Source organism: Elaeis guineensis, chromosome 9 (assembly GCF_000442705.2).
Source record: "Elaeis guineensis isolate ETL-2024a chromosome 9, EG11, whole genome shotgun sequence".
Taxonomy (NCBI): Eukaryota; Viridiplantae; Streptophyta; class Magnoliopsida; order Arecales; family Arecaceae; genus Elaeis; species Elaeis guineensis.
The window spans coordinates 13,421,077-13,449,027 of NC_026001.2; the positions used below are offsets into that span (position 1 = coordinate 13,421,077).

The 27,951-nt window shown below is 38.6% G+C and overlaps 2 protein-coding genes across 4 annotated transcripts; one reads left to right on the forward strand and one right to left on the reverse strand.

The window, feature by feature from the left end:
- Window positions 1-502: 502 nt before the first annotated feature.
- Window positions 503-5,982, forward strand: LOC105051516 (endoglucanase 12). The gene is given in 7 exon segments (XM_010932001.4): window positions 503-745; window positions 849-1,331; window positions 2,253-2,560; window positions 3,771-4,143; window positions 4,146-4,367; window positions 4,932-5,104; window positions 5,394-5,982. Coding segments are annotated over 6 exon segments (1,854 nt in total). The 5' UTR covers window positions 503-745; window positions 849-955; the 3' UTR covers window positions 5,796-5,982.
- A 1,112-nt stretch (window positions 5,983-7,094) lies between these two features.
- On the reverse strand, window positions 7,095-27,089 carry LOC105051515 (vacuolar sorting protein 3). 3 transcript variants are annotated; one of them, XM_073242988.1, is made up of 14 exons: window positions 25,623-27,088; window positions 22,701-22,976; window positions 21,713-21,909; window positions 21,421-21,562; window positions 20,906-21,184; window positions 20,727-20,799; window positions 19,109-19,157; window positions 16,024-16,129; window positions 14,539-14,594; window positions 14,285-14,353; window positions 14,057-14,168; window positions 10,106-10,195; window positions 7,933-8,103; window positions 7,095-7,706 (listed from the first exon to the last, which is right to left on the reverse strand). In XM_073242988.1, exons 1-14 carry the CDS (start codon window positions 26,808-26,810, stop codon window positions 7,614-7,616), a joined length of 2,901 nt encoding a protein of 966 aa, XP_073099089.1. In that variant the 5' UTR covers window positions 26,811-27,088; the 3' UTR covers window positions 7,095-7,613. The 3 variants fall into 3 exon arrangements, 2 of the variants coding, with proteins under 2 accessions (XP_073099089.1, XP_010930300.1); XM_010931998.4 differs by having other exon boundaries at window positions 16,024-16,315; window positions 25,623-27,087; XR_002165517.3 differs by having other exon boundaries at window positions 7,677-7,706; window positions 7,933-9,096; window positions 16,024-16,315; window positions 25,623-27,089.
- Between the last annotated feature and the right edge of the window lie 862 nt (window positions 27,090-27,951).

A 27,951-nucleotide genomic window follows, 5' to 3' on the forward strand; every position in this document is an offset into this window, starting at 1 on the left:
AGACACATATATATACATACATGCTATATAAGTATTATACATGCATGCATACATACATACATAACACACAACACACACTCAGACACACGTATATACATGCATGCTTTATAAGTATCGGTTTTGTTTTAATATGCGAAAGAATGAAGCATGGTGGATGGCCATAAATAAAAATCATAGTGAGAATCCCGAAGTCACGAGCACAAATTTCACATGCATACTAAGATCTACATATTATTATTTCAGCATGGAAGCTTCCATATGAGTCAAGAATTTAACAAAGCGTACCCCACATCACAACACCGCAAACTTTTAATGTAGCATACCTTCACCACATGCACCTGGAAGCCAAAATCTTCTTTAAATTTCCCCAGTCAAGCCCTCCCACCTGCCTACCCGCGATGGTCGCTTCTACCATCCTTCCAGCTGCATCCTCTAAAAAACCACAGCAACGACTTCCAGGAAATCTCAATGAATTATTACATTCAAAATCTATGGAACCACCACCTCTCCTCTCTCTCTCTCTCTCGTCCTCAGGTCAACTCTCTGCCCCTCCTCCCTTGCCCAATCCCCATTGAGTAAAGGACAAAAAGTGACCAAAGAAACCTTCATGTGGAGTAATAATAAGAGGAAAGAGAGTTCCTACCCCTTCCTCAGAGCTTGAGAGCCCTCTCTCTCTCTCTCCCCCCCCCATGAACTCATAAAAGTTGGTTTTTGAAGGCCCCTGATCACTGCCCAACGGCATCTGGTAGTCATCTTCTCATTCATCACCTTGATGTCTTTCAAGAGCTGGTTTTTTGTAATTTCCATTTGAGACTTCTAACTCGCAGCATCCTTTCCATGCAAATTAGGCCATTTTAGATCGACGCCAATTCCTCCAGGGCATGAACCAGGTGCTGTCCCATTGACTTCGTTGCTACTTACACTCCATATCCATTGAGTTGAAGCTAATACCAAGATGCACTCCGGGAACCAATGGGGCGGCTCGTTCGAGATCCATGCCGACCCTTCCACCGACGACGAGCACAGCCGCAACATGGATTTGGACCGAGCAGCCGTGTACCGGCAGCAGCTCGACGAGACGCAGCAGAGCTGGCTGCTGGGCCCGCAGGACAGCACCCAGAAGAAGGACAAGTACGTTGACCTCGGCTGCATCATCTGCAAGCGCAAGGTGGTGTGGTGGATCGTATGGACGGCTCTGATTGCATTTGTTGTCATCGGAATTCCGATCATCATCGTCAAGTCATTACCCAAGCACAAGGAGAAGGCGCCGCCGCCGGACCAGTACGCCATGGCCCTCCACAAGGCCCTCCTATTCTTCAATGCACAGAAGTGTAAGATGCTAACACTCCTATCTTCTTCTTCTAGTGATTTCAAATTTTTCTGGTATCTGCTTCATGTTTGGCTATTGATCATCCAAGAATTCGTCAAATGATTGATGGATCTGCATCGATTAATTTGGAGGGAAAATGGTTGTTTAATTCCTGGCTCTACACAATTCTGTCATTAATTTGGCAAATTCAGGTTTCTATTTCATTTGCCACATTGGTTCGAAGTAGGATCATATGTGATATTAAGTCAAATGGCAAACTATTTCTGGTTTGATACATTTTTGTGGATATATAATCTTAAGACTAATTCTGACTTCCATGATTGAAATGTGGGTTGATAGAATTGGCCTTTCTGCAGAGCTAGATGATCTGATCTCATTATCATTTTTCTGGCCTTGATCTTGTATTAGATCATACTTCTAATTGGAAGAAGTAAATAAATTAGAAATTGACACTGCTAGGTAGTAGCTAATCAAATACTTAAGCATATATGTTCCTCATAAGAGTACTGTTCTGGTTATTTGTGTATAAGATGAGTTAAATCATATGCCAAGCTTTACTCTTCTCCCTTAAATTTGTACTCTGATAACTGATAATTCACTCTTTATGTTCGACTTCTGTATTTTCCTGGATGAGGACTTTCTCAAAATAAGATGGCGAGAGGGAAAAAAAAAAAAAAAAAATCCAATTGCCGCATGGTTAATGGCCTCTGTTTTTTCAGATCCAATGATCAAGATTTTAAAGGTGTTTGACATGCATAAGAAGTGTGCCTTAGAAATCCATTTCGAGTCACCAGAAACTTGAGATTTTCTCAGAGTACTTGGTTTAGACACCAAAGCAACTTTTAGAATTCAATATCTCCGATAAAGATTGTAGATACTGATTAACTGTTTCATTGTTTTTTATTCGTTGACTCTCGATCAGCTGGTCGATTGCCGAAGAGCAATGGTATTCCATGGCGTGGAAATTCTGGCCTCAGAGATGGCTTTGATCAACCGGATATTAAGGGGGGGCTTGTTGGAGGATATTATGATGCAGGGGACAACATAAAATTTCATTTCCCAATGGCCTACTCCATGACACTCCTGAGTTGGTCGGTGATAGAATACAGTCAAAAGTACAAAGCAATTGGAGAGTATGACCACATCAGAGAACTCATCAAATGGGGCACAGACTACTTGCTTAAAACCTTCAATTCTTCTGCCACCACCATTGACAAAATCTATAGCCAGGTAAGGAAGTAAGCTATCATTGTGGCTACAATCTGATGCTACATCCTCTTAGGTCTCTAATTTGTTGGAAAAAGCTCTGCTGTATTTGAAACAATGCCTATCAAGATGAGAGACAATTTATTCAAACTTATTGGATCAAATCTCTATTCTGGTTGGATGGAAGGTTGGACTTATTATTATTATTATTATTATTCAATTTCTTTATTTTTTATAAAATGTGATCTATAATTTTTTATTAGAAAATGTAAAATATGATCTACAAGATGACATGATCCATCAAGTATTTGCAATGTTCTAATCTCATTACTTCAGACTTGTTTTAGATATGGATATATCTCAAAACTATAATATTTCTGATATCCACTGCATTCTCCTCCAAATAGTTTACCTCATAAAGTCGGTCCTGTTTCACTGGATTAAATTCTTCAAAAATGTTCCATTTAAATTACAATTTCTTTAAGTTCCTGTTCACTGGATTAATTCTTCAAAATGTTCATTTAAATTACAATTTCTTAAGTTTCCCTAGGAATACAATTATCCTAAAGAAGATATTCTTCATCTTTTCAGTATTAGTGCGATCCCGTTCTTACATGATAATAAGCAGTGTTTTTAAACTTTCTAATTCAATCCTCTCGACAATCCCATGTGACTTCAATCATCTATTAGATTTGGAACATGGAAGAGCCCTTTCCTTTTGTACGACTAATTTAAGATCTTGTTGTCATCTCTTTTAAGTGTGGAAAAAAATCCATTCAATATAATTCTAAAAAATTCAGCATTCATCCAATACACTACTGCTCATGAAGCGATTTAAATGTACAAGTCCCACATTGCAAAGGCTAATGAAAGCTCACATATTGGTGATTGCCATTGCATATCATCACTACAATAACCTTGCATCATTCAATCACTAAAATTCTTGTAATGCATAAGCTCAGCCTGAGAATATTTTTATCTACTAAAAGAGAACTTCTCATCATGCTCATTGGCATCAAATAATCATTAATTAAGATACTGTCCCTACCATGTGGGATCAATTTTATGAATCCTATTTGCAAATCATTCCCATATAGAGAGCAACCTCTGACCTCCATTGCTACTTAACACTTTTCTAATACTTTTCTTAGATTTGAATCCATGCTAGCTAGCTTAGGTCTTTCCCTCCTCTTTCAGGCTCTTAACTTCATATGTTCTATTTTTTCTTTCTCAGGTTGGTGAGGCGACAAATTCGTCGACGACACCGGATGACCACTACTGCTGGATGAGGCCTGAAGACATGGACTACCCCCGCAAGACCCAAGTTGCAAGCTCTGCCCCTGACTTGGGAGGTGAGATGGCTGCAGCACTGGCTGCTGCCTCCATTGTATTCCGCGACGACGCAGCCTACTCCAAGAAGCTCATCAATGGTGCAGCAACAGTTTACAAGTTTGCAAGGTCCTCGGGCCGCAGAACGCCCTACTCCCGGGGGAACCCATACATTGAGCCCTTCTACAATTCGACAGGCTACTGGGACGAGTACATGTGGAGTGCTGCATGGATGTACTACGCCACCGGCAACAGCAGCTACATGAACTTTGCGACCGACCCAAGGTTGCCAAAGAATGCCAGGCCTTCATGCAGATCACAGACCTGGGGGTTCTCAGCTGGGACAACAAGCTCCCTGCTGCCATGCTACTTTTAACCAGGTTCAGGTTGTTCTTGAGCCCGGGCTACCCTTATGAGGAGACTCTCCTTCAGTACCATAATGCTACAGGGCTCGACATGTGCTCATGTTTTAAGCAATTCAATGTCTTCAACTGGACCAGAGGTAAGTGGTAACATGATGGCATCTTTCAGAAATTATAATAATTTCTCAACAGCAGCAACATAATAATAATTTTGAATCTTTAAAATATCTGAGATTGTTTAATGATGAAAATCTACCGGTTACTCGAATCCAAGTTGTCTTTATGAAAAAGACAAAAACCTCAGGTCATTAACATAATTACAGAAGGAAGCCAGGATAACAATGACATGAGTCATGGGAGACAATGACACTATTGAGTGCAGCAGTGCTGATACAAGCCTGCTAAGAAATAGAACAATAAAAAAAAAAAAAAATGGAGAACATAATTTTTCAGAATGTTGTAGTCTTTTGCCTTACAGATTCCAAGAAAACTCCACGGGTCTTTTTATGATTTGGAAATGGCTTTCATTCAATACAGAAAACCTTAGATTTATAGAATACAAACTCTTAAATGTGATATAGTCAAAAAATATTGAATATTACTAACCAAGAAGTTTACGAGTTTGACAAGCTGACACCTTCTGTAATATATATATATACACACACTCATTTGCTTATTAATTAACAAGATATGGTTGCATGCAGGTGGAATGATCCAACTGAACCACGGAAGACCTCAGCCGCTACAATATGTAGCGGCTACGGCATTCCTGGCATCCCTGTATGCCGACTATATGGACGCTGCTAATGTCCCCGGATGGTATTGCGGGCCCTTCTACTTCTCCACCAGCTCCCTCCGAAGCTTCGCTGCTTCCCAGGTTCCCCCTTAATAACCTCTGATCTTTTCCACTGATGCAGCACTCAATTTTTTTGGCTCAATTCATTTCCACCAATTATAAAAATTTGATGCCAGCATCTTCAAAACAGTGTTAAATCATCAAAAATAAGATTGCTTTCATGCAAAAATCTATTCTGAGGAAAAAATGATGCTGGGAAACTCATCGATTCTCATGGCGTTTCCCATGATTCTCCTAGTATACATACCGGCGTTTCCATCACTCTGACCTCCTTTCCACTGCAGCTAATTTAGCCATCCTTGTATCACAGATGAATTACATCTTAGGAGACAACCCAAAGAAGATGAGTTATGTGGTGGGTTATGGCAACAAGTACCCGAAGCAGGTCCATCACCGTGGCGCATCCATCCCTGACAATGGCGTCAAGTACTCGTGCACCGGTGGGCGGAAGTGGCTCTATGCCAAATCCTCCAACCCCAATGTGATCACCGGCGCCATGGTCGGCGGGCCCGATCGCTTTGATGGCTTCATGGACGTGAGAAAGGACTATGGCTACACCGAGCCCACACTGGCTGGTAATGCAGGCCTTGTTGCAGCACTTGTGTCACTAACAAGCAGTGGTGGTGCTGGCGTCGACAAGAACACCATCTTCTCGGCTGTGCCGCCGCTCTTCCCGGCATCACCACCCCCTCCAGCACCATGGAAGCCGTGACAGCTCTCACTGGTGTAAGTTGGCTGGGGAGGGAGTCTTGGGCTTGTATACTTTGGTCATGGGGTTCATTTGTTTTGAGTTATTTGGGGTACAAGATATTGATAAAAAGACTGTCATAACTGAGAGTTGTATGTCTGAAAATAACTTGATTTGAAATGCTTGTAGCTGTAAACTGGGTATCATAACATATGACTACTGAGAACTGAAAAAATTTATGTGCTCTCGTCTGATAGACTTTGTTGAAGGTTAACTGGAAAGAATTAGAAAGATGATTCTTCTTCAACATTAAGTATTGTAAAAAAGAAAGGAAATGCAAACCAAGGTTTATTGCAGTTATCATGCCACAAGCTTTTGATAGAGAAAAGTCCATTTGCAAGTCACTACTACAGAAAAGGAGAGAGCCTCACCCGGTACCTGATGAAGGCAGCATCTTCACCCAAGTCTCTCATGCAACCACCAAGATAACAGGAAAGCCTTTCAGTCCAGAACTTTGGGATTCTGAACATTGTCATGCCTGGACAAACAAACGGCAGCTTGACCATGTGCTGCGTTGTAGTAATGCAAGCTTATTAAGAACTATAGTTGATTATACAATGAGTCGTCTGATGCTGAAACGTACAGAAGCACGAGCTACCGACCACTGATACGTTTCCACCTAGATGAAGAATTACTCCAGAAGACGGTAATGGTATGGATTTAGATGATAAGAAAACTCTTAAAGTTAATTGGATTAATCGAATACTTTAAATTACTATGACATGCAAGTCAATAAAATGGACATTCTGTGAGTTCAGGGGAGAAAAATGATAATATCTGGCTTTTCCTTCGTTCTTATTGCATATAAAATTTTTAACCTGCATGAATTTCAAACGTTAATCATCCTAGGTATGTTCCTCCTCAGCTACAAACACCCATCTTACGATTTCATTTCATTCCCAATATCTCATTCAAATATTTTATCTCAATCTTTTTTTTTTTTTTTTTTTTCAATAGCGAGTAAAAACCGGGCTCCCCAGACATCCATACGGCCATCATTCTTACATTATTGCTGCTAGGATACCTCGGCTGAACTAAGAAATCAAGCAGAAATCCGATATCATTCCTTTATCGTATAAAGCTCCCATAGACTGCGGAAGACCTCTCTCACTGCACAAATAACTGTAAGAAAAAGTTTGATTAGCAACTGTCATGAAAAATCCAAGGAGAAAAATATTGTCACATCTATATACCGAAAATATTGTTTCATATACTTTCAACAGTGTCCATTAATAGATTATGTGAGAGTAGAAGAGTTGGATATAAAAGATATGAAAATGCTCTAGAAGCATTATGGATATAGATTGACATTGATAATATACTATCCATGACATTCTTTTTTGAGAAAACTATGAATGATGTTGTTGGTTGACCGTTGTGTACAATTCTCCCTCCAAAATTCATAACTGGAATGGCACCACAATATAAATAGGCATCTAACATTTGCCATGTAAATCTTGAACTAGTTTTTGACGATTGCTGTGCAAACACGACAGCTGAAACTCCATCATAGGATGCTGCATGGCCTAACAAATCCATCATCATTCTCATCACCAAATCAAAATGCAGATCTTCCAATATCATAGCATGAGCAACCATGCCTTCTTCAAATTAGCAGAATGAAGCTTCGCTGGTGATAGCATATGCTGGAAAGGAACTGGTGTAAAGTCCGACCAAAGATGTTCTGTTGATGTGGAGTAGGCCACCTTTGACTCTGATTTAGGCCCCAAGATAACTAGGTACCTGAACAGAAACCTTGACCAAGCAAAAGATGTCCCCTGATTATCTGCTTACAAGCCACCCTGCTTTAAAAACGGTATCTTGCTTGAAGTTACGACCACGAGCTGATGTTGATTCCCCTTGGCGACGATAACACTGTAAAAGGTAAGCAGGATAGTCTCAGAAAATCCATTTACCAAAAAATGCACAGATACAGAGCATACTTATGTTTCACATCCCAAATGAAAGCATTTGTTTTAAAAGTGTGCCGAAAAGCAAATATATTCCCCCTATGCACATGAGATCCTGAGGCCGTTATCTAACAATTTCATTAGTTCACTAATGGTGCTGATTGATATTCAAATTGTTGGACTCTGCATACCTTGTAACAAACAACTGAATCATCTGGATACATTGCAAAGAGCTTGGTACCGAGGCGAGCGTGACAAGAATCACAAATACTTTCATCATTTATTTGAACATGCCTCGATCTCTCCTCTAATCTTGCCAACTGAGCATCTAGTCTTATTGCACGTGATAGATTATGAACAATCTACCATGCCCATCCAAAAGAATGTTAAAATTTTCTTCATCAGATAGCAAGTATTATAACAGTTAAGCATGGACTGTAATGCATAAAAAGAGCAAGATATATGTACAAGCAAGTCTGTCCAGGAATCAACAAAACTAATCATTTTAATGTATTGCCATGACTAGAATTGAAAAGAAATGCTATCAGAAATTCCCAGCAATGAGGAAGAAACTAATGCTGCATTGTCACTTACCTTTTAACTGGGAACTTTCAGATATCCAATGAGATTATGAGACCAAAAACCTTAATTCATATTTTATAAATAAAACATTCCACCAGACCCATTAGCCCGTCTCAAAGCAACCCAAATGAAAATTCGGACACAAGTGGCTAAAGGCATAAATATTTTAACCGATACCAGTAATCTGATTTTTTTTTTTCTTTTAAAAAAATGGCTGTTGTATCATAATAAAGAGATTGCACCATGGAACATTTTGTTGGTAAGAGAAATCTGAAAAGAAACCTTGAAAGATACATGAATCATTCCCAACATACTTGCCTGGCACTTGGTGACCATCTGGTCTGGGAGAATGCACATAGTCAGCATTCCATATTTTTTTCCCCTTTTTCCTTCAGCCAGGAGATAGTGACCTATGCAATTGTCTCATCTAGAAAAGCATCTGACATTATTTTGTTCAAATATAAAGGTATGACAGAGCAACAAGAGTCTTTTTTTTTTTTTTTTTTTTTTTGCTTTTCCTTTTTGGGGCAGGCTGCCGGGTGCAGAGGAGAGGCGTGGGTGCATCCTAAATGGATATGCTGCTAAAGGCATGCAGTAGACAATTCTAAATAGTTTTGGTACGGTTGTGGGTTTTCAGCTTCAGTTACACTGGAAAAGATAACAGGCCTTATTCATCTCTTTTATCTCGACATTGAAAGAAAAATATGCTGAATTCATGTGGGTTTTATCCTCTTATGGACTAGAGCCAATTCTGACTGCCAGACAGGAAGTACCTATTTAGAAGTGATGGAGTAAAGCCATTAAAGCTAGATAAAATATATCATGCAAGTTTAGAGACATAAAGATGAATGCCTATTTGAAGTCTCTGTGTACAATTTATACAACATTCAAAAGGATATATTCATGATTTTGTCTATATTGTTGATAATGAAAAGAAAAATGCAGAATTCAACAGAGCCAAACTAGGTAGATGGAGGGGTCCATGCTACTGGATATGTTACCATCAGATGTTGCATCAGAACATTGTAATCATTACAGGAAATACATGTTGCCTGGTGTCAATTGAAAACTTAAAAAAGCAACGACAGCCTTCAGAGAGTATATGTGATAAGGATGAGCACATATGAAATATCTTGAAGTGGGCATATACAAAGCCAGAAAAGATGATTTTACATGCAAAAATCAAGGATAGATATGACCATTGAAAGTGGATCTTCCAATTTAATTGAAATGACTAAATAATGGAGGAAATTATCAGAATTTATGTTGTGTGAGGATCTAAAACACCAGCTGAAAGGGGAGAATTCAGCATATTTGAAACTAAACATTGAAGAGGGCATAGATGAAGCAGAACATATTTGCCATAATTATGATGATGATTTTCTGTCTAGGATATGGATTCATGTAAATGTAAAACAGCATGGAGGATGGAACAAAACAATATGAACCTTGCAGCATAACCAGAAAAGCTTTCGGGTGAGATGATGTCTATTCTTGGTTACATGCAGTTGACTTTGTTTTCTCATAAGCTATCTGATGGTGCATCAGGAATATAACAATCACAAATCATGAAGCCGAATCAATAGTAACATGCAAAAAGAATCATAAATAAGGTAGGCCGTTCAACGCAGCATAATGGAATATACTTCGATCGAGCAACAAATTCTTATACACACCTAAATCCATGGACCAAAATTGGAGGATTGCCATAGACAAATTTCCCCGGGTTGAAACATTAAAAGTAATAAACTTGTGTCATATCTCTTAGCGTGAGAACTTTACCTGTCCTTGGCGATGGTGATGAACTCGAGCTCTCAACATTCTCAATATTATATCTGCTGCAAGCTGGAGAGGCATTTCAGGAGATAATTTCTGCAATGCAAATTACAGATATAATAGCAGTTATTCCTGGAATAATTATATGTTGAGGCAATATTTAAAATCACCAAATTTTTAATATGGTTGTGACATAAGGCTGTGGAATTCTAAACAGAAGTTGAAACAAGAACATATAGACAAGTCATATTCTAAATTTATGATGAGCCACATGCAGACACCCAGGCACACCAAAACACCATCATCAAGCAGGATATCGTAATCATTATGTGATAAATAAGGAAACTTTAGGTTGCAAAGCATTATATTTTGGTGACACCAAAAAAATTAACTTCGTCACTTTCTGCATATGATAAAATGTATGTTAACATAAAGATATCTAGGAAGCTTATTTCCAAATCCACAAGATGAGAGAACTACAATAGATAAAATTTGGTAAGACAAAAAAAATTTGGCATGTCTAAAGCTTATCTTCCAGCAATCTGCCTTTCCATCAAGTTGCATGACAATGCTGAGCATGGGTATGATACATTTCAATGCAATGGGCCAACCCTTGGCTGCTACAGACATGACACATGAAACTTTACAATAAGGTTCACCAAACCAATATCAGAGATCATATGGCCAGAGACTGGTTTAGCATGGTACAGATCCATAACATGCCATTCTAAAATATACGTAATAGAGAGAGATGGAGCAAGAGCGGGAGAGGGAGCAAGAGAGAGAGGAAAAGAGAGAGTCAGAGAGGAAGGGAGGGGGAGGGGGAGGGGGAGGGGGAGCGAGAGAGATGGGGGGCTTGAAAGCCCTTGCCATCGTCATCAGGAAGGAGAGAGAGAGAGGGAGAGGGAGAGGGTGGAAGAGAGAGAAGAAGAGGGAGGGCTGAGGGAAACCTTAACCCTAATCCTAATAGATTGAGAGAGAGGGAGGAGAGGGAGAGGGAGAAGGAATGCTTACCAATGACAATTGAGTGAGGAGGAGTGGATGATCAAATAGGAGCCTGCATCTCTCATGCAACTGAAGGAGAGGGGCCTTCATTGCGAGGTCGGAAGGGGGGGGGTGCTTCTCTTGTGTGACTGTAGAGGATGGGAGGGTGAAACATGGGAAGGGCACGGTCGATTTAATTGAATGGTTAGAATTGTGTTTCTTTTAGCCAACAAGGTGAACAGTCCCAATTTCCCACTAGTTTGATTCGATATACCCCAAACTAGATAGTTTGGGGTGGTACGACCAACCTTGCTTTACATCCTTATACTAGGGAATAGGATTATGACTCACCAAAAATATGGCAGTATAGTTCTTCTAAGGATATGTTTGGCATTGCCTTTATTTCTTATTTTTTATTTTCAAAAACAAAAGTACAAAAATTGAGACCAAAAATATGTTTGATACTACTATTTTTATTTTCTATTTCTTAGTAGTTGCTTTCATTAATTCTACAAAAATTGAATGTAAGAAATCCTTACTTTCAATATTTTTAAAAACAAAATATCATAATTTTTACTGCCACTGCCTTGGCAACTACTACTATTGTCACCACCACGATCATCATCACCACCTCACTAAATCGTTAATACTTCCATCACTACTACTATCGCCATCATTATCACTACCATCATTGCCTCCACACCACCATCACTATAGTTGTTGCCTCCACATCATTGGTGCCCTTGCCATTATCACTATTGTCATCACCGCCACCGCTACCACCATGCCTCCACCACACCATCACTGTCATCATCACCATCTCCACTATATCATCATCATACCTACCACCAACATCACTGTCTCCACTATCTCTGCTGTAACTACCATCGTGCCCATCAGCATCAATATGTTTATTTATAAAAACTAATTGACTTTACCAAATATGTTTATATATTTTTTTACAAATAAGAAAAATTGAAACAAAATTTTTATTTTTTTGATTTCTCAAAATAAAAAAGATGAAAGTGATGCCAAACAACACCTAAGCCTATTAATTCTAAATCAAAGGTTGCAGCCTTGTCAAAACTCAATACCGTAACCACTTAAGGCAAGCTACTCGCACAACAAAATTCAAGCATTGACCAGGTTAAAGATGGCTGGACTTCTAATAAAACTTAATCTTGCTCCAACCAGAAATACATAGATAGTTGTTATAGTCCGGTGCCTAGGCACCTAGGTAGTCGCTTAGGCATCCAACTAGGTGCACGGTGCCTAGGCCAAGACCTAGGCACTGGCCTACGAAACAGGACATCTGCCTAGGCTATTAGGAATCAACTGGGCCACCTATATCCATCAGATGCTCACCCAACCCAGCCTAGTGCTAGATCAACCCAACCAATTGAGCCTAGGCTTGACTCAACCCCATCAGATATTAATAGATAAATACAAAATAATAAAACACGCCATCACACTGTAGCCCTCTCGTCCTTCCATCTCTGCTATACTACCTGGGCTAGAAGTAGGCTCCATTCCACTCCACTCTTCAGATGACACGAGGGCGTTGAGGATTGGCAAGGAACAGCTCTTAATCGAGATCCATTGTAACCCCCCCAACCCGAAAAAAAAAATCCTCTATATATAGTTATATAGAAATGCTCTACTAATTAGAGTTTCACCTCTGCTCAGCACGGAGTGTGCTGGGGATTATCCAAGAAATGTTCTGTGAAGGGCCATGTTTTTAGGGAGCTTCAAGAGACTAATCCAGGGAGCATGCTCACTGATTCCTCATCACTAATTAGAGATTCTTTCTGTCCCTCTCCTCTCTTCCTCTCTCTGTTTCTCTATTTCCTTCCCCCCTTGGAGATACAACCAATGTCACCAATAGAATATATCTTTTCTGCTAGATTTTGATAATCTTTTATGTTTTCCCGATTGATAATGGAAGATTCTTTAGTTTGACTATGATTTGGAATTCCAAAATACATGTTTGAATCAGGTTTTATCTACTGTGCTGTTATATTGGCATTAACAGGGGAATTTCTGTAACCATTTCTAAGTCAATCAGCTATTTAGTGAAATTTCATTTTGTTGGCTCTTTTAGAAAAATGTTGTTAACTTATTTGTTTCATTATTCTGCTATTTTTAAAATTGTACTATTCTCTATTTCTAGGCTCTTTGCATTTTCTTACATTAGTAGTGTAACTTACTAATGTTAAGATCACGTACAACCAATATAGTTTACATATGTTGCCTTTTTCTATAAAAAAAAACCTTAGCCATTTTTTTTCTTTTTTCGTTTGTTCTTTTTTAACCCTTTAACTTCATTCCTATAAGTCTATCATACACAATAAAACTGTGAAGGACTTGGAAATGTTATGTTTTACATAGAATCCTGGTATTAGTTTTACCAATGAACCTTAGGATCATTTCATATGGATAATTTCTTGAAAACAGTGCAATTCTGTTCAATAATTGAAATTTATGAAGGCATAAGTTATTTTGCAAAATTTTTACAAATCATGTTGCCTGGGCAGTTGCCTAATTGCATAGGCTTTAGGATGGTCCATCGCCTAGGGTTGCCTAGGCTATTTGACAACTATGAAATGCATGCAAATTTATGTGCCATGAAACATCCTCCAGGTTGTGCTAATTGAAGATGAAGAAATTCTAGCTAATGAGGTTTGGAAGACAACTTGATGTGTAGGGTATGATGCACAAGGTGTTTAAGCAATCAAAATTAGACCTTTTTGCCTTATCACAATTTGTCTCAATTTGCAATAGAACATTCTCCACGTTAAAATCCAAAAAAAAAAAAAAAAAGAAAAAGAAACCTTCTTGTTATTTATGTCAGACATGGGATGCATTATTTGGTGCCACTTGGATGAGGAAAAAAATTATATTACTTCTAGTTCTCTGGATTCCTAGCAGGTGAATAGGCATGTTTCTAGTATAAGAATGCATCAAGTTTGGTACCTCCAGCACTTGAAGTGGATCTAGAGATTCCCCGTGATTATGGAGAAGACGAACTGCAGCCTTGAACATGGGTTCTTTGCCATCCAGCGGATCCAAATACATATCCAGCAACCTGAGGGACAAAGCACATGAAGGGAAAATGTGAACTTGTGAGAAATTACAGACTTTATTATATGATTAACAAAAAAAGTGCATTAAGAATGCATTAAGAAATGGACAAAAACCTACTGCATATAGGCATCATTTCTACCAATCTCTGCACAATATTGTTCAGCAGCTTCACAATCCTCCAGTTTCCTTCAGCACAAAAGAATCAGACATAACTAGAAAATCAGGCAAAGGCATATGGGCTGACTGGTAAAATATTGACAAACAAATTGCAATTCCTCTATCATGCTGACTGGTAAAATATTGACAAGCAAATTGCAATTCTTCTATTATGATTGAAATCTGTTAAGGCATCCTATCTGTTTGACTCTTACAAGGCCAGAATCTGCAGTACCATTGTCTCTTGCCCCATCTTCCGGTACAGGATTGCCTGTTACATGCAGCTAACAAGAGTGAGCACATACCTATTACAACCTAAAATTTACAACAGAATATCCAACAGACAAAATTATACATATATAAGTCAACCAATTAACTAGTCTTAATCATAGAAATAGAAATGCTATTAAGCAAAACTGAATGAAACAACAAAAGCTGTCATATGTCACTCAGAATAAATTGACCAAGAAAGCAAAAGTTCTCAAACAACACTCTTTGAGTATCAAATAGCGTTCTAGACATGGATGCATATACTGATTATTGGCAATAACAGAAGAGACAATCTCTGATTTAGGATATCATAAGTACGTTAACGCTGCCATTTAGATATCTGAGAAGGTCCCACATGAAATTACTGACATACCAGAGAAGAAAATACAAGCTTTGCACGTTGAGACAACTGGTGTCACAAAATTCAGTGTTAGATGCGACAATGATCAAATAACATATACTAATATTTAAGACCAAAAACAACAATTTGAGACTGTAGAATTTCCAAGATTTTTTTATGATGTTTTACTTTCACACAATTGCAAACAGCATAGTGCCGGGTCCACCAACGTCAAATGACTTATACAAGGTGGAGCACTCTACACATCTAGAAGTTAGCGATTTACCATCTTGATGCATTCCTCTTCATCATGTTGTGATTTTGGGCATTGCATTTGTATTGATTTGTGCATATCAATACTCACCATGGTATAGCATGTCCTATAATGCCAACTCAAATTATATGGTATTATATCTGACAAATAAAACATGGTTGGATTTCTTTTTCTTCTCATAGCAAGAATATGGTTTTGGTTGGGGGGAAGGTGCTGAAGTAAGGAATATGCATAACATGGTAGTGTCTTGAATGTGAAATGTTTTAATAAAAGTCACGCTTGTGTTTAACGGACTTAGTAGAAGGTTTCTCTGCAGACTGGTTTGATCCTCAATTTGGCTAAAAAAATAAAGGTGTGGGGCCCTTCTGCTTGTTGCATAAGCTAAAAGTTAAAACTGCTAGTTTATTACTGGCTACGGCTATCAGGGTCATAGATATTGCAAGGTAGTATACTTGTTTGTGGCCTGATAAAGAAGAGACTAGAGCCACCATTTTCTTTAATCACTTGACTCTGGATGCTTGGTAAGGCACTTGGCCATAGACATGAGAAACAAAATGTGAACTTATGGCACATATACTTGCAACATATCGACCAAAGCAAAACCACAAATAGCAAACATAATCAATATTCAGATAACTGAACATAAGCTGTTCAGAGTGCGACTCAAAACATAGTAAATATATGTTTTAATATTTTGACATAAATGTGGAATTATGCGAAATTATATGAACAATCAGTGTATAAGCAAAATAAGACACAACTCTAGTTAACAGTTGTTCCAAGACTAAGTTGCTATGAAGGGTAATAAGCAATAACCTTTTCCAGCCATAACTCTGATCCTTCTATCACATCAAGTACTTCTTCTGGATCATACAAGTCTGAAGCCTGTAAAAATAACTGCAATCTCTCCCTGACCGGATACCTGCAATGGTTTGCATTTTCAACATCCGAAACCAAAATCACCTCCTGATGATTTCTAGCATCATTAACCTCACTGCTGTAGTCCAATTCCACTATTTCTAGTGCTGATCTAGCAAGAGAAACAGCATATAAAGTATGAAATTGAGTGTCGTCCGAGTCTTGATCCTCAATCAACCACTGCAAATATCTACAATATTTTACATATATCAGCTAAAAGTTTAGGCAGAAAGCACAATCTTTATCAAAATTAACCAGTCAATATAGAATACCAATTTTCATATAAACTTTTGACCTAAACTTGGTATGTTTATGAGAAGTACAGAAATGAACTGACAATCTCTTTCACAGCACATGATTTACCATATGTAGCCAGGATTGGGCAACAATAACTAGCTGCAAACATGCAGTAAATGAACATTTCATTGACTAGTTATAATGCACATGGCACATGCGGCATGTAGATGCACATGACTGTTAAAGATTTTAGATTTGGAAAAATTTAAATTATACAAAGACCACCTATAATTTTTTTTGGCACATTATATGTACTTTTCCTCCTATCTTGAAAATTTCCAGAGTTCAAATATACTAAGATTTCTTTTTTAGAAGTTTTTGGAATCCCTCCTATAGAAGTTTCTCATGTTCAACTTTTTAAAAGAGAAATCTAATTGGGGTTATTATAAAATATTTTTAAATTTTTGAATGAAGTAATCTAGTCAGGGTATCTTTTGAATTGAAAATTGGGAAAATAAGCCACTTTCATATAGTTTACAGATATGGATTACAGGAAGCCACTTTAACATAGTTTAAGAATATGGATTACATGTAGCAAAAACAAATTCTACACAAAATTAATTCCAATCATAAAGCTCTAAACTACAGGATAAGCTTATCAATAAAGATAAATTATGCACAAATCACAAACATTTATAAATTGTTCAAATGAGACGAGACTGAAATTTGAAACTGCTGATAAAAGATCGTATGCAATGAGAATGCTCCTTGACTCTCTCCCTCTCTCGCAATCATAAATGGCCATGCAATGATTCTTTAACTTGTTCATGATCCATGAATATATCTAAGACATGCAACTGACAACATGGAACTCATCGAGACTTGGATTTTGATATATTCTTCTCATGGTGTAGCTTTAATTCAAAAGAACCTGAGAGTAGAAGAACAAGTGGACAAACATTCCTAAGCAACATGCATCAGAAATCTATGCTAAAAGGAATATCCAAAAGCAAGGTTTCAGGAACCGGTACCGAGATCCGTACCGGTTCTTACTCGGTACGGTACAGTACCATACCAACCTATACCAATATTAAAAAATCAAAAAAAAAATTTCCACCCACCACCACTTTAAAAAAAAAAAACCATATTGAACCATACCGAACCGAATCCGTACCGCACCGAACCAGACTGAACTATCCGATTCGGGCGATTCAGGTAGCATACCGGACCGAACAGACCAGCTTGGTCCGGCTCCCCTTGTTTTTCAAAAAAAAAAACAGTCCGAACCGGACCGGCTAGCTGCTGGTCCGGCACGGTTCACCCCATATCGATCGGTTCGGACCGATATGGTAAATCCTATCCAAAAGTGTTGGAATGGCAGTCAGGCAAGTATTTCCGAGTACCCGATCGGTCCCAAACCCTAATAGGACCGATTTAGAATACCTTATAGGGTTTGGGATTCAAAATTTAAAACCAAACGGATTTAGGATGGGTTTAGGATTTGCCCCCCGGGTACCTGCTACTTGAACCCATTTACATATAAACACTAACATAAAATCCTAGCTATCGTCTAAGCCTTCCCTATCGGCCACCACTCCAAGCCTCCCACCCAATCAAGACTCCTTGGAAAGTTGGAATCATCGCCTAGCCACTCCAAGCATCCCACCCAATTGAGACTCCAAAGGACTGAGAGACCAGAGGAACCACTGGGGAAAAACAAAGGAAAAATAAAAGAAAACAAAGGAAAAGCAGCAAAAATTGAAAGTTAAGACCTTTTCCCCACATAGATTGATCATTTTTTTTTTCTTTTCCTTCTTTTTTCATTTCATTCTCTTTTTTGGAGATCTGCGTGGTAGGAGAGCACTTGAGAGAGATCAGAGGGGTTTGTTAGGTTCCGGTTGGGGTTTTTTCTCGAGCATATGGGATTTTGTTGGAGTCATGGCGGTGTGATTGGTCCCTTGAGGTTTTGAGAGCTTAATCTTGGTAGAAGCATGATGCTTTGTGTGATTTGGGGGATTTTTGATTGAAAGGATTCTTCTTTGGCTCTAAAATTTTCAATCTGAGTTCTATTCTCATGAATATGATACCAAATCCATGGTATGATACTAAACCCATCAGACAGGTTTGAGTACCTGGCGGGTATACCTGATTTTAAGTGGGACAGGTTTAGGATTTTGGGCTAATTTTGTAATCGGGTTTGTGGCGGGTTTAGGTAGTAAGATTTTAAACAGGTTTGGATGCAGGTAGGGCAAGTTTTGCAAGTACCCTACACATTGTCATCCCTACAAAAGTGGCACCATCCTCAACACTAAAATGTATATATTTAAGATATGCAATTGACAACATGAAACTTGTGGAGACTTGGATTTTGAAATATTTCTTCTCATGATGTAGTTTTAATTCAAAAGAACCTGAGACTAGAAGAACAAGTCTACAAACATTCCTAAGCAACATGAGTCAGAAATTTCTGCTAAAAGGAATGTCCAGAAGTGGCACCATCCTCGACATTAAAATGTTGAGCAACCTGATACTGCATCCAAGAGCTTCTTAAATAAGTTATGCATGCAAGGGTGACAACTTGACAAAGGGATACCAATCAGAGAGATACCAATAAATGCTCCACAGCTGTTTCAATGTAGAATAAATTAGGAAGATACCACTGCAATCAATTCTTTATTAATTAAAAAAAGAAAATTGATGTGTACACAAATGTGAAAACAACACCACAGTATTAACTGATTAATACCTCTGCTGAATCTCGACCTTTTTCGGATCAACTGCAGCAAGTACCTTTTCTGCAACCATTGGAAAATATATTACTAACTTTTTAAGTGATAATAAAGTGCTATACCTGTGCAAATTAACAAATGTTGTCAATTCCAGGAAAGCATGATATGTAAGGCCATATGGAATATGATCTCTGAATTAACTATAAACCGAAAGAATCTTCAAAATTTAATTGTTTATATCAGATGCGAAAATGCCAATTGAATATCTGGTCATTTTCATCTAAATTGTTGCTTGAATTTACATAATCATACAAACATAGCATGATATAGAGGTGTTGTTCTTATTAGATTTCTTCACATAAAGTAGGTCCCAGACATCATTAGTGCTCTTTAACATGACAGAACTTAAAAGACCATCATGAGAATTTGACCAGGATTCAATAAGGTGCTCCCTAAAAGCAATGCCCTCAATTCTACACTAAGCGAAAAGCAAGCAAGGGTTATCACTCCAGATCTTATGGATCCACAGTGTATGAAGCTTCAAAGTATGACCCGAAAATGTATGTCATTTATAAATGATATCTGGTTGATGAGACTAGGGAAGGACTGAACAGTATGATGTAATTATGAAAGAAAATCTACAGAGTAAGGGATTTCCGATTTTGTCATCCAAAAAGGAGAAGAATGTATCTTTGGTGGAAATGATGGTGAAGTTAAGAATTAGCAAGATTCTTGGAGTGGATACACACGAAGAGAAAGAGAGATAAATTTTTCAAAGAAAAATGTGCTTGGCATCAAAGTTCTACCAGACAATATGATGGACAGATGTAAGATCACAACAGAATTAACTTGGCAGGTAAAAGGTGAAATGTGGATCTAGAAGTTGTCATTAGTTCAATAATAAACTATACCCATACAGATGAAATGAAGCTTGTAGACTAAGGTCTTGGAGTTCTTATCCAAGCTTTATCATATGGCTCGCATGCAGGAAAGAGCCCAAACACAAGCTGAGGATAACAAGGACAAGGATGATGAGACAGAAAATCTGTAATCCTGGAGAGCATAAGTTTTACATTGGGGAAGGTGATGATTTGCAGCACTGCAAGAAAGTGTAAAGAAAAATCATCTGAGGTGGCTTGACATATCCAATGAAGGCCTATGATTTCTCCAATGAGAGGAATACAATTGCTAATAGAAAGGTCAAAAAAGTGGAGAGCAAGACCAACAAAAGGAACTAAAGAAACTTGGTGAAGAACTGAACCAAAAACACTTTAGAGAATATAAGCTTAGACAAGTTGTGGCAACAAAAAATCCAAAAAACATACAACACAAATTGATGAGGCAATAGTAACCATTCTCTTGCAAGCATGATGTCAAAGCTTCGTCACTGTAGGTAACAGATTTTATAATTTATAAGTGTTAGGAATCATCTGATATTAAAATATGTTGTGTGTGATATTAAAATATGTTATACGTGATATTAAATTATGTTATATGTGATATTTTTTAATTTTTTTGTTCTTAAATGTTTTCCTGATAGGTGGTGAACATCAAGAGTTATCATAGTTAAGAGAAAAAAATATAGCATATCTAGAGAACAATCAACTAGTCAGTTCTATTAAACATAAGAATTACCAGGTGAAAGCTGATTAACCCTTTTCTCAGATGTTAGAACCATTACTGCAAACTCCTGATCAATATCTGCAATCTAAAGTTAAAAAAGCCATCTGCGGTTAATACAGTAGAAAACCAGGATATTTAATTAATCTAGTAAATGTTTATAAAATTCAATAAATTGGTCCAAGTGCACAGACCCATCCAAGATGTTCCAGAACCAGGTCTTGATCAGATGACTCCTGAAGCAGCTTTGCTGCTTCACTAGCAGCAGATTTCTGACCGGAGATTGAATCTGTAGAAATATCCAAAGAGTCACATTCTGCTGAAGCCGCCGGGTCTTTCCATAGTCCAGTTGAATAGTTTCTTGCCAATATACGCCAGATGGTAAGTGCCTTTGAACACATCCCTTTACTAGCATATAAGAATGCAAGCGTCCGTAAATGCCCAGAGTCATCTAACAACGATTCTAACTCCTCCTGCACCGCCCATGCAAGTTGCAGGGTCATCCTTTAAGCAGCTTTCTGACAACATCCTTATCTTCTTTGCAATGCATAGGAACACAAGGTCCCGCTGCTTAACAACATATACAGATAGTACATGGTCTTGAGGCCTCTACTCAAGTTTGATTGTGCAACTAATACACAACCTAAATGCCTCAAGTTACCTCTACAGTGTAATTTTTTAAAAAAAAAAACATGTACGGTAAACATACCACGACACAGCTGTTTTGGGATGACGCAAGCTTCTCCATATCACCAACAAGATTTAGCGCTCTATAGAGGTACATCAGAAGAGTATCAACTCCTTCCTTCACAGGAAGAATCAAATCTTTATCTCGAGAGATGCATAAATACCTACACGTGTAAAAAAATAGTATTAGTTAATTTCTAGGAAAAAAGTCAAAGCTCTTGACAGACCACAAGCAGGTAGAACGTATAGATAAAGAATGAACTGCCATGTAATAATGGATTAAGAGACTCCAATATGTCATTCATAACAAAAACCTGATTATATTTTTGATAGCTGATTCCAATAGCTCAGCTCTACTCGGTGGATTTAGAAGAAAATCCTCATCTGCAACAGTATCCACCCCTGCTTTTCTGAGAAACATAGAACGTTGGATGGCTACCAGCCCATCATCAATGACTTGTTCAAGAGGCATTGGAGGAGGATGCAATCCCCAATAGCGATTTCTTGGAACCTGGAACACATGTTTCTTTACTTCTTGAATGACAAAAAAAGACTAAAGACAAGTATGAAATATATGCATTTGTTTACTATAGTAATGCACTAAAAGCCACACAAGATTGCCCATAGGACAGGTAAATATGACTTGATCTCTAGAAGTAGTTACTACTGCAACTATGACCAGAAATGGTGAAACCTTTCTATGGTATGATACAAACTTCCCTTAAAATGCTTATATGTACTGGTCAAGAAATATGTATCGTCAAACGTGACAAATGTAATAAGAAGAAAAAGGAAGGAATGGGGAAAATAAACCCCAGATGTTGTTCAAATAATCAGAAAGCTATAAGCAACTGGACATGCATGTCATGCATGTCATATATTACAAAGAAGTTATATTTCATTCTAAGTATGCTCGAAGTTGAGATTTTGCAATTAAATGCATGACATTGAGAAAATAATAAAGAAAAATCTTGTTTTGTGAAACACAATCCAGTCACTTGACCACGTAAATTTCTTGTAATATAAATGCAACCTCATTTTTCTTTGCCAGATTAATGACAAGGTCAATTGAAACATTTAAAGGATTAGTAGACTCACACAAGGTATAAGCAGCCCTTCTAACCATTTCCATGCTCTCACAAGCATAAAATGAGTTTAATTAGGGTTTGAATTTAAAATTCTTCTATTTAATCATATAACAGCAGTGGCTTCAAAATCTTAGGCAGAATACATATAATCCAGAGAAGATTGATATTCAAAATGGAAGTAATACTGAACGGAATTCAAAGGGCACCCATATACCAGTTGTGACCAGCGATTTGGATCCTGCATAATGAAAGGAAAGATTTCGGATGGCTGCATGGTTTCTGAAAGCAAGAAATGATTTACTGCATCTTCAAAATGCAAATCGAAAAGCAACAGGAAGCCCACTTGTGCATGCACAAAGGAAAGCATTTCCTTTGTCATTTCACCTTCAGACTCAAACTCTTCCATCAAACAGATGGCTTCCTTATAATTCTTCTTCCTCAATAAATTTTTTATCTGTTCTTCTGGAGAGACTTTACAGAAACAAAGAGCCTGCAAAAGTCAAATAATAATAGTGTTAATGTAAAGCAAGGATAGAATAAAGAGGCAACTGATAAAACAATCAACAAACTGCAAATCAATGTTTCGTCATGCCAGAAGGATGCATAATATGAGTTTACCTTTTCTATTAATTACACATAGAACAGAACACTCTTTTTTTACTATCATCGCTTATTTGAAAAAGTTCAAAATTCACAAAAAAAAAAAAAAAAAAAGCATAACGAAGCAGCCAATTTAACACACAGAAGCTCCACATCATAAAGAATTTTTTAAGAAACAAATGAATAAACAAGCTATAAAAAGAAGAAGAAAAAGAAGAAGAGGGAGAAGAAGAAGAAGCATACAATTACGAATTACTATTCTGGAATTTCATTTCAGCAAGACTACATTTGAATAATATAACAGCTGCATCCTTTGAAACATTTGCTCCTCAAAGCATAGGATCCTTATTTTCAGGATTATTAACCATATAATATAATTAAACCCACCCCACCAGCACTATGCCGCAGAAAAAGAAAAGTAAGAAAATCAAACAGGTAGTTAAAACAGCATGCTCTTTTTAATTTGGGACCAATTAGAGCTTCATAGTAACAATGTTCTCAAAAGCATTAAAAATCCCTCCACTTGCAGAATTTTCATTGCAAAGCTACAAAAGCTATTTGCTATATGAACACCATTTGCTTTACCTATATGTCAGGCCACATAATCAAAATTTCCACAAATGTTCTACCTCATACTTGCACTGCCTAACAACCACCTTACAAGGAATGAGTGATACAAATATCATTGAGTTTCTATAGGTCCTCCTGCAATGGGAGTCCATCAACCATCCGTGCAGCATCCTCCTTGGCCATGTTTCACATTTTCTTTCGACAGAATAATGATGAACCAAAATTCATCCCCCTTGCCCTATACATTACCATTTCAAACAATACTTTGCACCATATCAAAATTGGACTTCAAGAGTTCAATAAATACCAATCATCATTATGGCACCACCAGTCCTTTGTCTTTTCAATTTAACACTAACCTTTGCTCCCTCTGTAGATGCAGGAAGTAGCTTGAAGTGACCTGCATAACCTTCTTCTCATCAGCTCCCTAACCATTCACCAATGAGTTTTCCGCATTTATTTTTATGTTTAATCCAATTTTAGGCTTAAAGAGATGCTTGTGTAATTACATATTTTTGTAAGTCATCTTAGAGTATTGTCTTTAGCTTATCGCATACCTCTGTTTACCTTTCCAATAACATCCAATCCACCTCCACCTTGTCCCACTCCCAACCAATCAAGAGTAGGTAGGCAAATCTTGTTCCCAAAGTGTATAATTTTTCAACAGAATCAACTTCTTTGCATCCTCCCTACTTCAATATGTTATGCCTCCTTTCTTTGTTCAATGGCATCTGATTCATAATATAAAGTTCTAACCCATCAGTGGAACCCTACAAACCCCCAACCCCAACACCACCCCACCATACACATTCAAAAATGTTAAAAGGAAAAAAAAAAGAAAAAAATAAGGAAAAAAGAGAGACATGCTTATGCTTCATAAATGGTCTACAGATAGGACGAAACATAACGCACAGTAATATCCTACTCATGGTTCACTGAACAGCTCTGAACCGGACAATTTAGGACATGTCGAACCATACTGGTGGCAAACCGGTACGGTTCGGATATTCGATTCGGAACGCTTGCGAGAATGGAGCAAGAGAGAAAGAAAGAGAGGAAGAGAGAGAGAGAGAGAGAGAAGAGGAGAGTCAAGGACAGGGAAGGGCCGGCGATGGCCCATCAAGGCCGTTGGAGGACCACCAAGACCTTCGGGGCTCCACAGTCCTCCACGAGATACAAAGAAAGAGAAAGAGGGGAAGGAAGAGAAGAGGAGGGAGTGGAAAGCGATAGGGAGGCTGTCGGAGGGCCGCTATGGTGGCCAGACGGCCCACATGGCTGCCGTAGATTTGAAACAAAGGTGAAACCCCTATTTCTTCATGTTTTTTAAAAAACACGATACGCAATGAAGCTGGCATTAGATTTGCCAGCTTTTAAGTAAAGCTAGCAAACCTATTGCCAGCTTCACTACATATCGTCCTTTTAAAAAAGATTTGCGGACTTCACTATGCATTGTCTTTTTTAAAAAAATACGACGAAAGAGGGGCTATGCCTCTTTTTCTAACCCATGATGGCCGCAAGCTGTTTTGGGCCATCCATCGGCCACGACGGCCCTCCAGTGGCCTCCCGGCCACCTTCCCCTCCCTCCTCTTCATTCCCCTCCCACTCTTTCTCTCTACTCTCATTTTCTCTCGTAGAGAACCGCGGAGCCCGGGAGGCCTCGGTAGCCCTCTAGTCACCTACCCGACCCTCCAGCATCTCTGTCGGCCTCCCTTTCCTTCCCACACTCTCCCTCCCCGCTCTCTCTTTTTCTCTCTTTTCCTTTCCGGTTAATCCCACGTTTCTCTGTCGGTTCAGGTCCAGCATGATCCAGTACCACTCATACTGCCGACCGGCCAACACAAGATCCGATTTCGAATCGGTGATCCTTGATCCTACTTTTATATTGGAGTAGCATTTATCTCATTACATGAAACTCAACCAAAACAAGGAGAAGCTTTGGAAGATTTAAAGCTATGAACCTACCTACCTTATAAGGCGTTGCAACCACAACAACCTCTCCACTTCCTCGATCATCAATGGCTACAATGCATGAACCAACACCATCCTTTGCAAATGATAGTGACTGCACATTAGCACCTGTTTTCTTTCTATACAAATCCACCCTACCATCCCTTGCCACAATCACATAAGAAGACATCTCTGCAATGGACTCTGGGATGTATTGAAAGATCAAGCTCCCGCCAACTGGCTGACCAAGTCTATCGACAACCACACCAACATTGTCCACCAACAACAGCACCTCTTTGCTTCTCCATAGAGATTTTAAACGAGGGGGGCCTGAAGAATCTGGAAGCATAAAGATTGGAGTGCTTTTCCCAGCACTGGTGGAGAATAGTATGTAACCATCTGAAGTGCCAACAATTATCGAATCCCCGAGCCATGCCATGGTCCTGACTCCATCAATGCCCAGAATTTCCTTCTGAAGTACCGAAACACCACCACTATCAGAGTCCACATCACCGCTTCCAGGTAAGAAGAACTCGATCAAAACCAATCTTTTCCCTGCTGCCACTGCTATAATGCAACTGTTCGCACCTCCTCTATGGGGTTCGGAAATCCTAGACCCTATCCCATTTGCCCTAATGCCTCCACCTAACTTCTGAAAAAATTTCTGCCCTGTCCTCAAGATCTCACCTTTCGGAACTCCATCACCCAAGGGATCCGAACTAGATGACTCCGGGCACGGAATTCTCTTAGAGACAGCCGTCACGTCCTTGATAAAACCCAGCTTCCGCACGGGTTGCGCGAGAAAAAGATCCAACAAGAACAAAAACCCATCAGAGAGCACAAGAACTTTACCAATCTCCGACAGAACGTGAATAGATTCGATCAAACGATTGCTGACTGACACGGCTTTCAGAAATTCCACAGCTTCCGTCGAATCAACACCAGAACCCGGGGAATCCTTCCCGTTTCCATTTACCGTTGCTGGATTGGGAGCTGAACTAAGAGTTGATGATGGATTCAACAAGACCAAGATGATCTTTCCACCACCTGTGCCGATATAGACTAGGGTTTGGGAATCCGATGCAGCGAAGACAGAGACGCACCGGATCGTGAGAGGTACGGACGGAGGGAAGCCGGCGGACTTCGCGGGATCGAACTCGGCGAAGGCTTCGATGACCGCTCGGTCCTTGGATCGGATCGACTCCATGATGGAGGAATTAGCGTCTACAGAAGCAAAGGGACGAGCGGATCGCCATGGAAGAGGAGGAGGAGGAATCTAGGGTTTCCGGACGACAACGAGAGAATTCGAAGGGAAGGGAAGGGAGTTTGCAGAAGCGAAAAAAAGCTCGGGTTTTGGAGTCAGAACTGAAGGAGGGGAGAGAATAATTAGGGTTTTTTTTGTCGGCGAGAGAAGACTGTTTGATTCGGCAGAGATGCTGCTGCGAAGATACGGACCGGTTAGTGTCCGCTTGCATGTGAATGGCTTTCTGCAAGCCGCTAGAAGTTTTGTTTTATGTTGCCCTTGTTGCAAATTTCGCAGTTACCTAGGCTGAAAGAAATAGTCAAAATATTAGAAAAACGCAAGGTATGTTTATATGCCTGAATTTTGTAACATATAATTAATTTGAGGGTGCCAGGGCTTGTCTGTTGGGAGGAGTGGGGGCTCACAATGAAAAAAAATGGCTTTCATTAAAGGTTGAGGGTGCCCTATTCCTATTCTAATTTTGAAAAAAATAAAACTATCTCAATCACAAATATAATTTTTATTTTTTTTCTTATATTCAAATTTCATTCTAATTATGATTTTAATCATAAACTAAATATATCAGGAAATGTGGCTATTCTGATTCCATTTTAATTTCAATTTCGATCGTGGACCAAATACATTCTTAGTGAATTGATAATTTTTTTATAAAAAAATATTTTGAAAGAAACAAATGATATTAGGGATGGTAACAAATCAGATATCAGTCACATTAGCTAATACCCATATATGCTCCATAGTTAGAAACTTCTATCTATATCCGTCCTGAACCCATCTCAGGTCCGATCAGCTCAGATCAAGCAAAGGTACGAGTCAATTAGAGTCTAATAGATAAGAGGAATCGGATCGAGTTAGATGAAGAACTCATCATATAAATATTATAAAATAATTATAATTTTAAAAGATAAATTTAGATTAAGGTTATTTTGTATTGGATTGGAGACAAGGTATGTCATTACTTATATATGATCCTAACACACTTCAGATATTTTTTTAGAACCTATATCTATCCTAAATTCTAATCAGATTAGATCGGATTGAGTACCCGATAGATCGACTAAAATTGCCATCTCCAAACAAGATC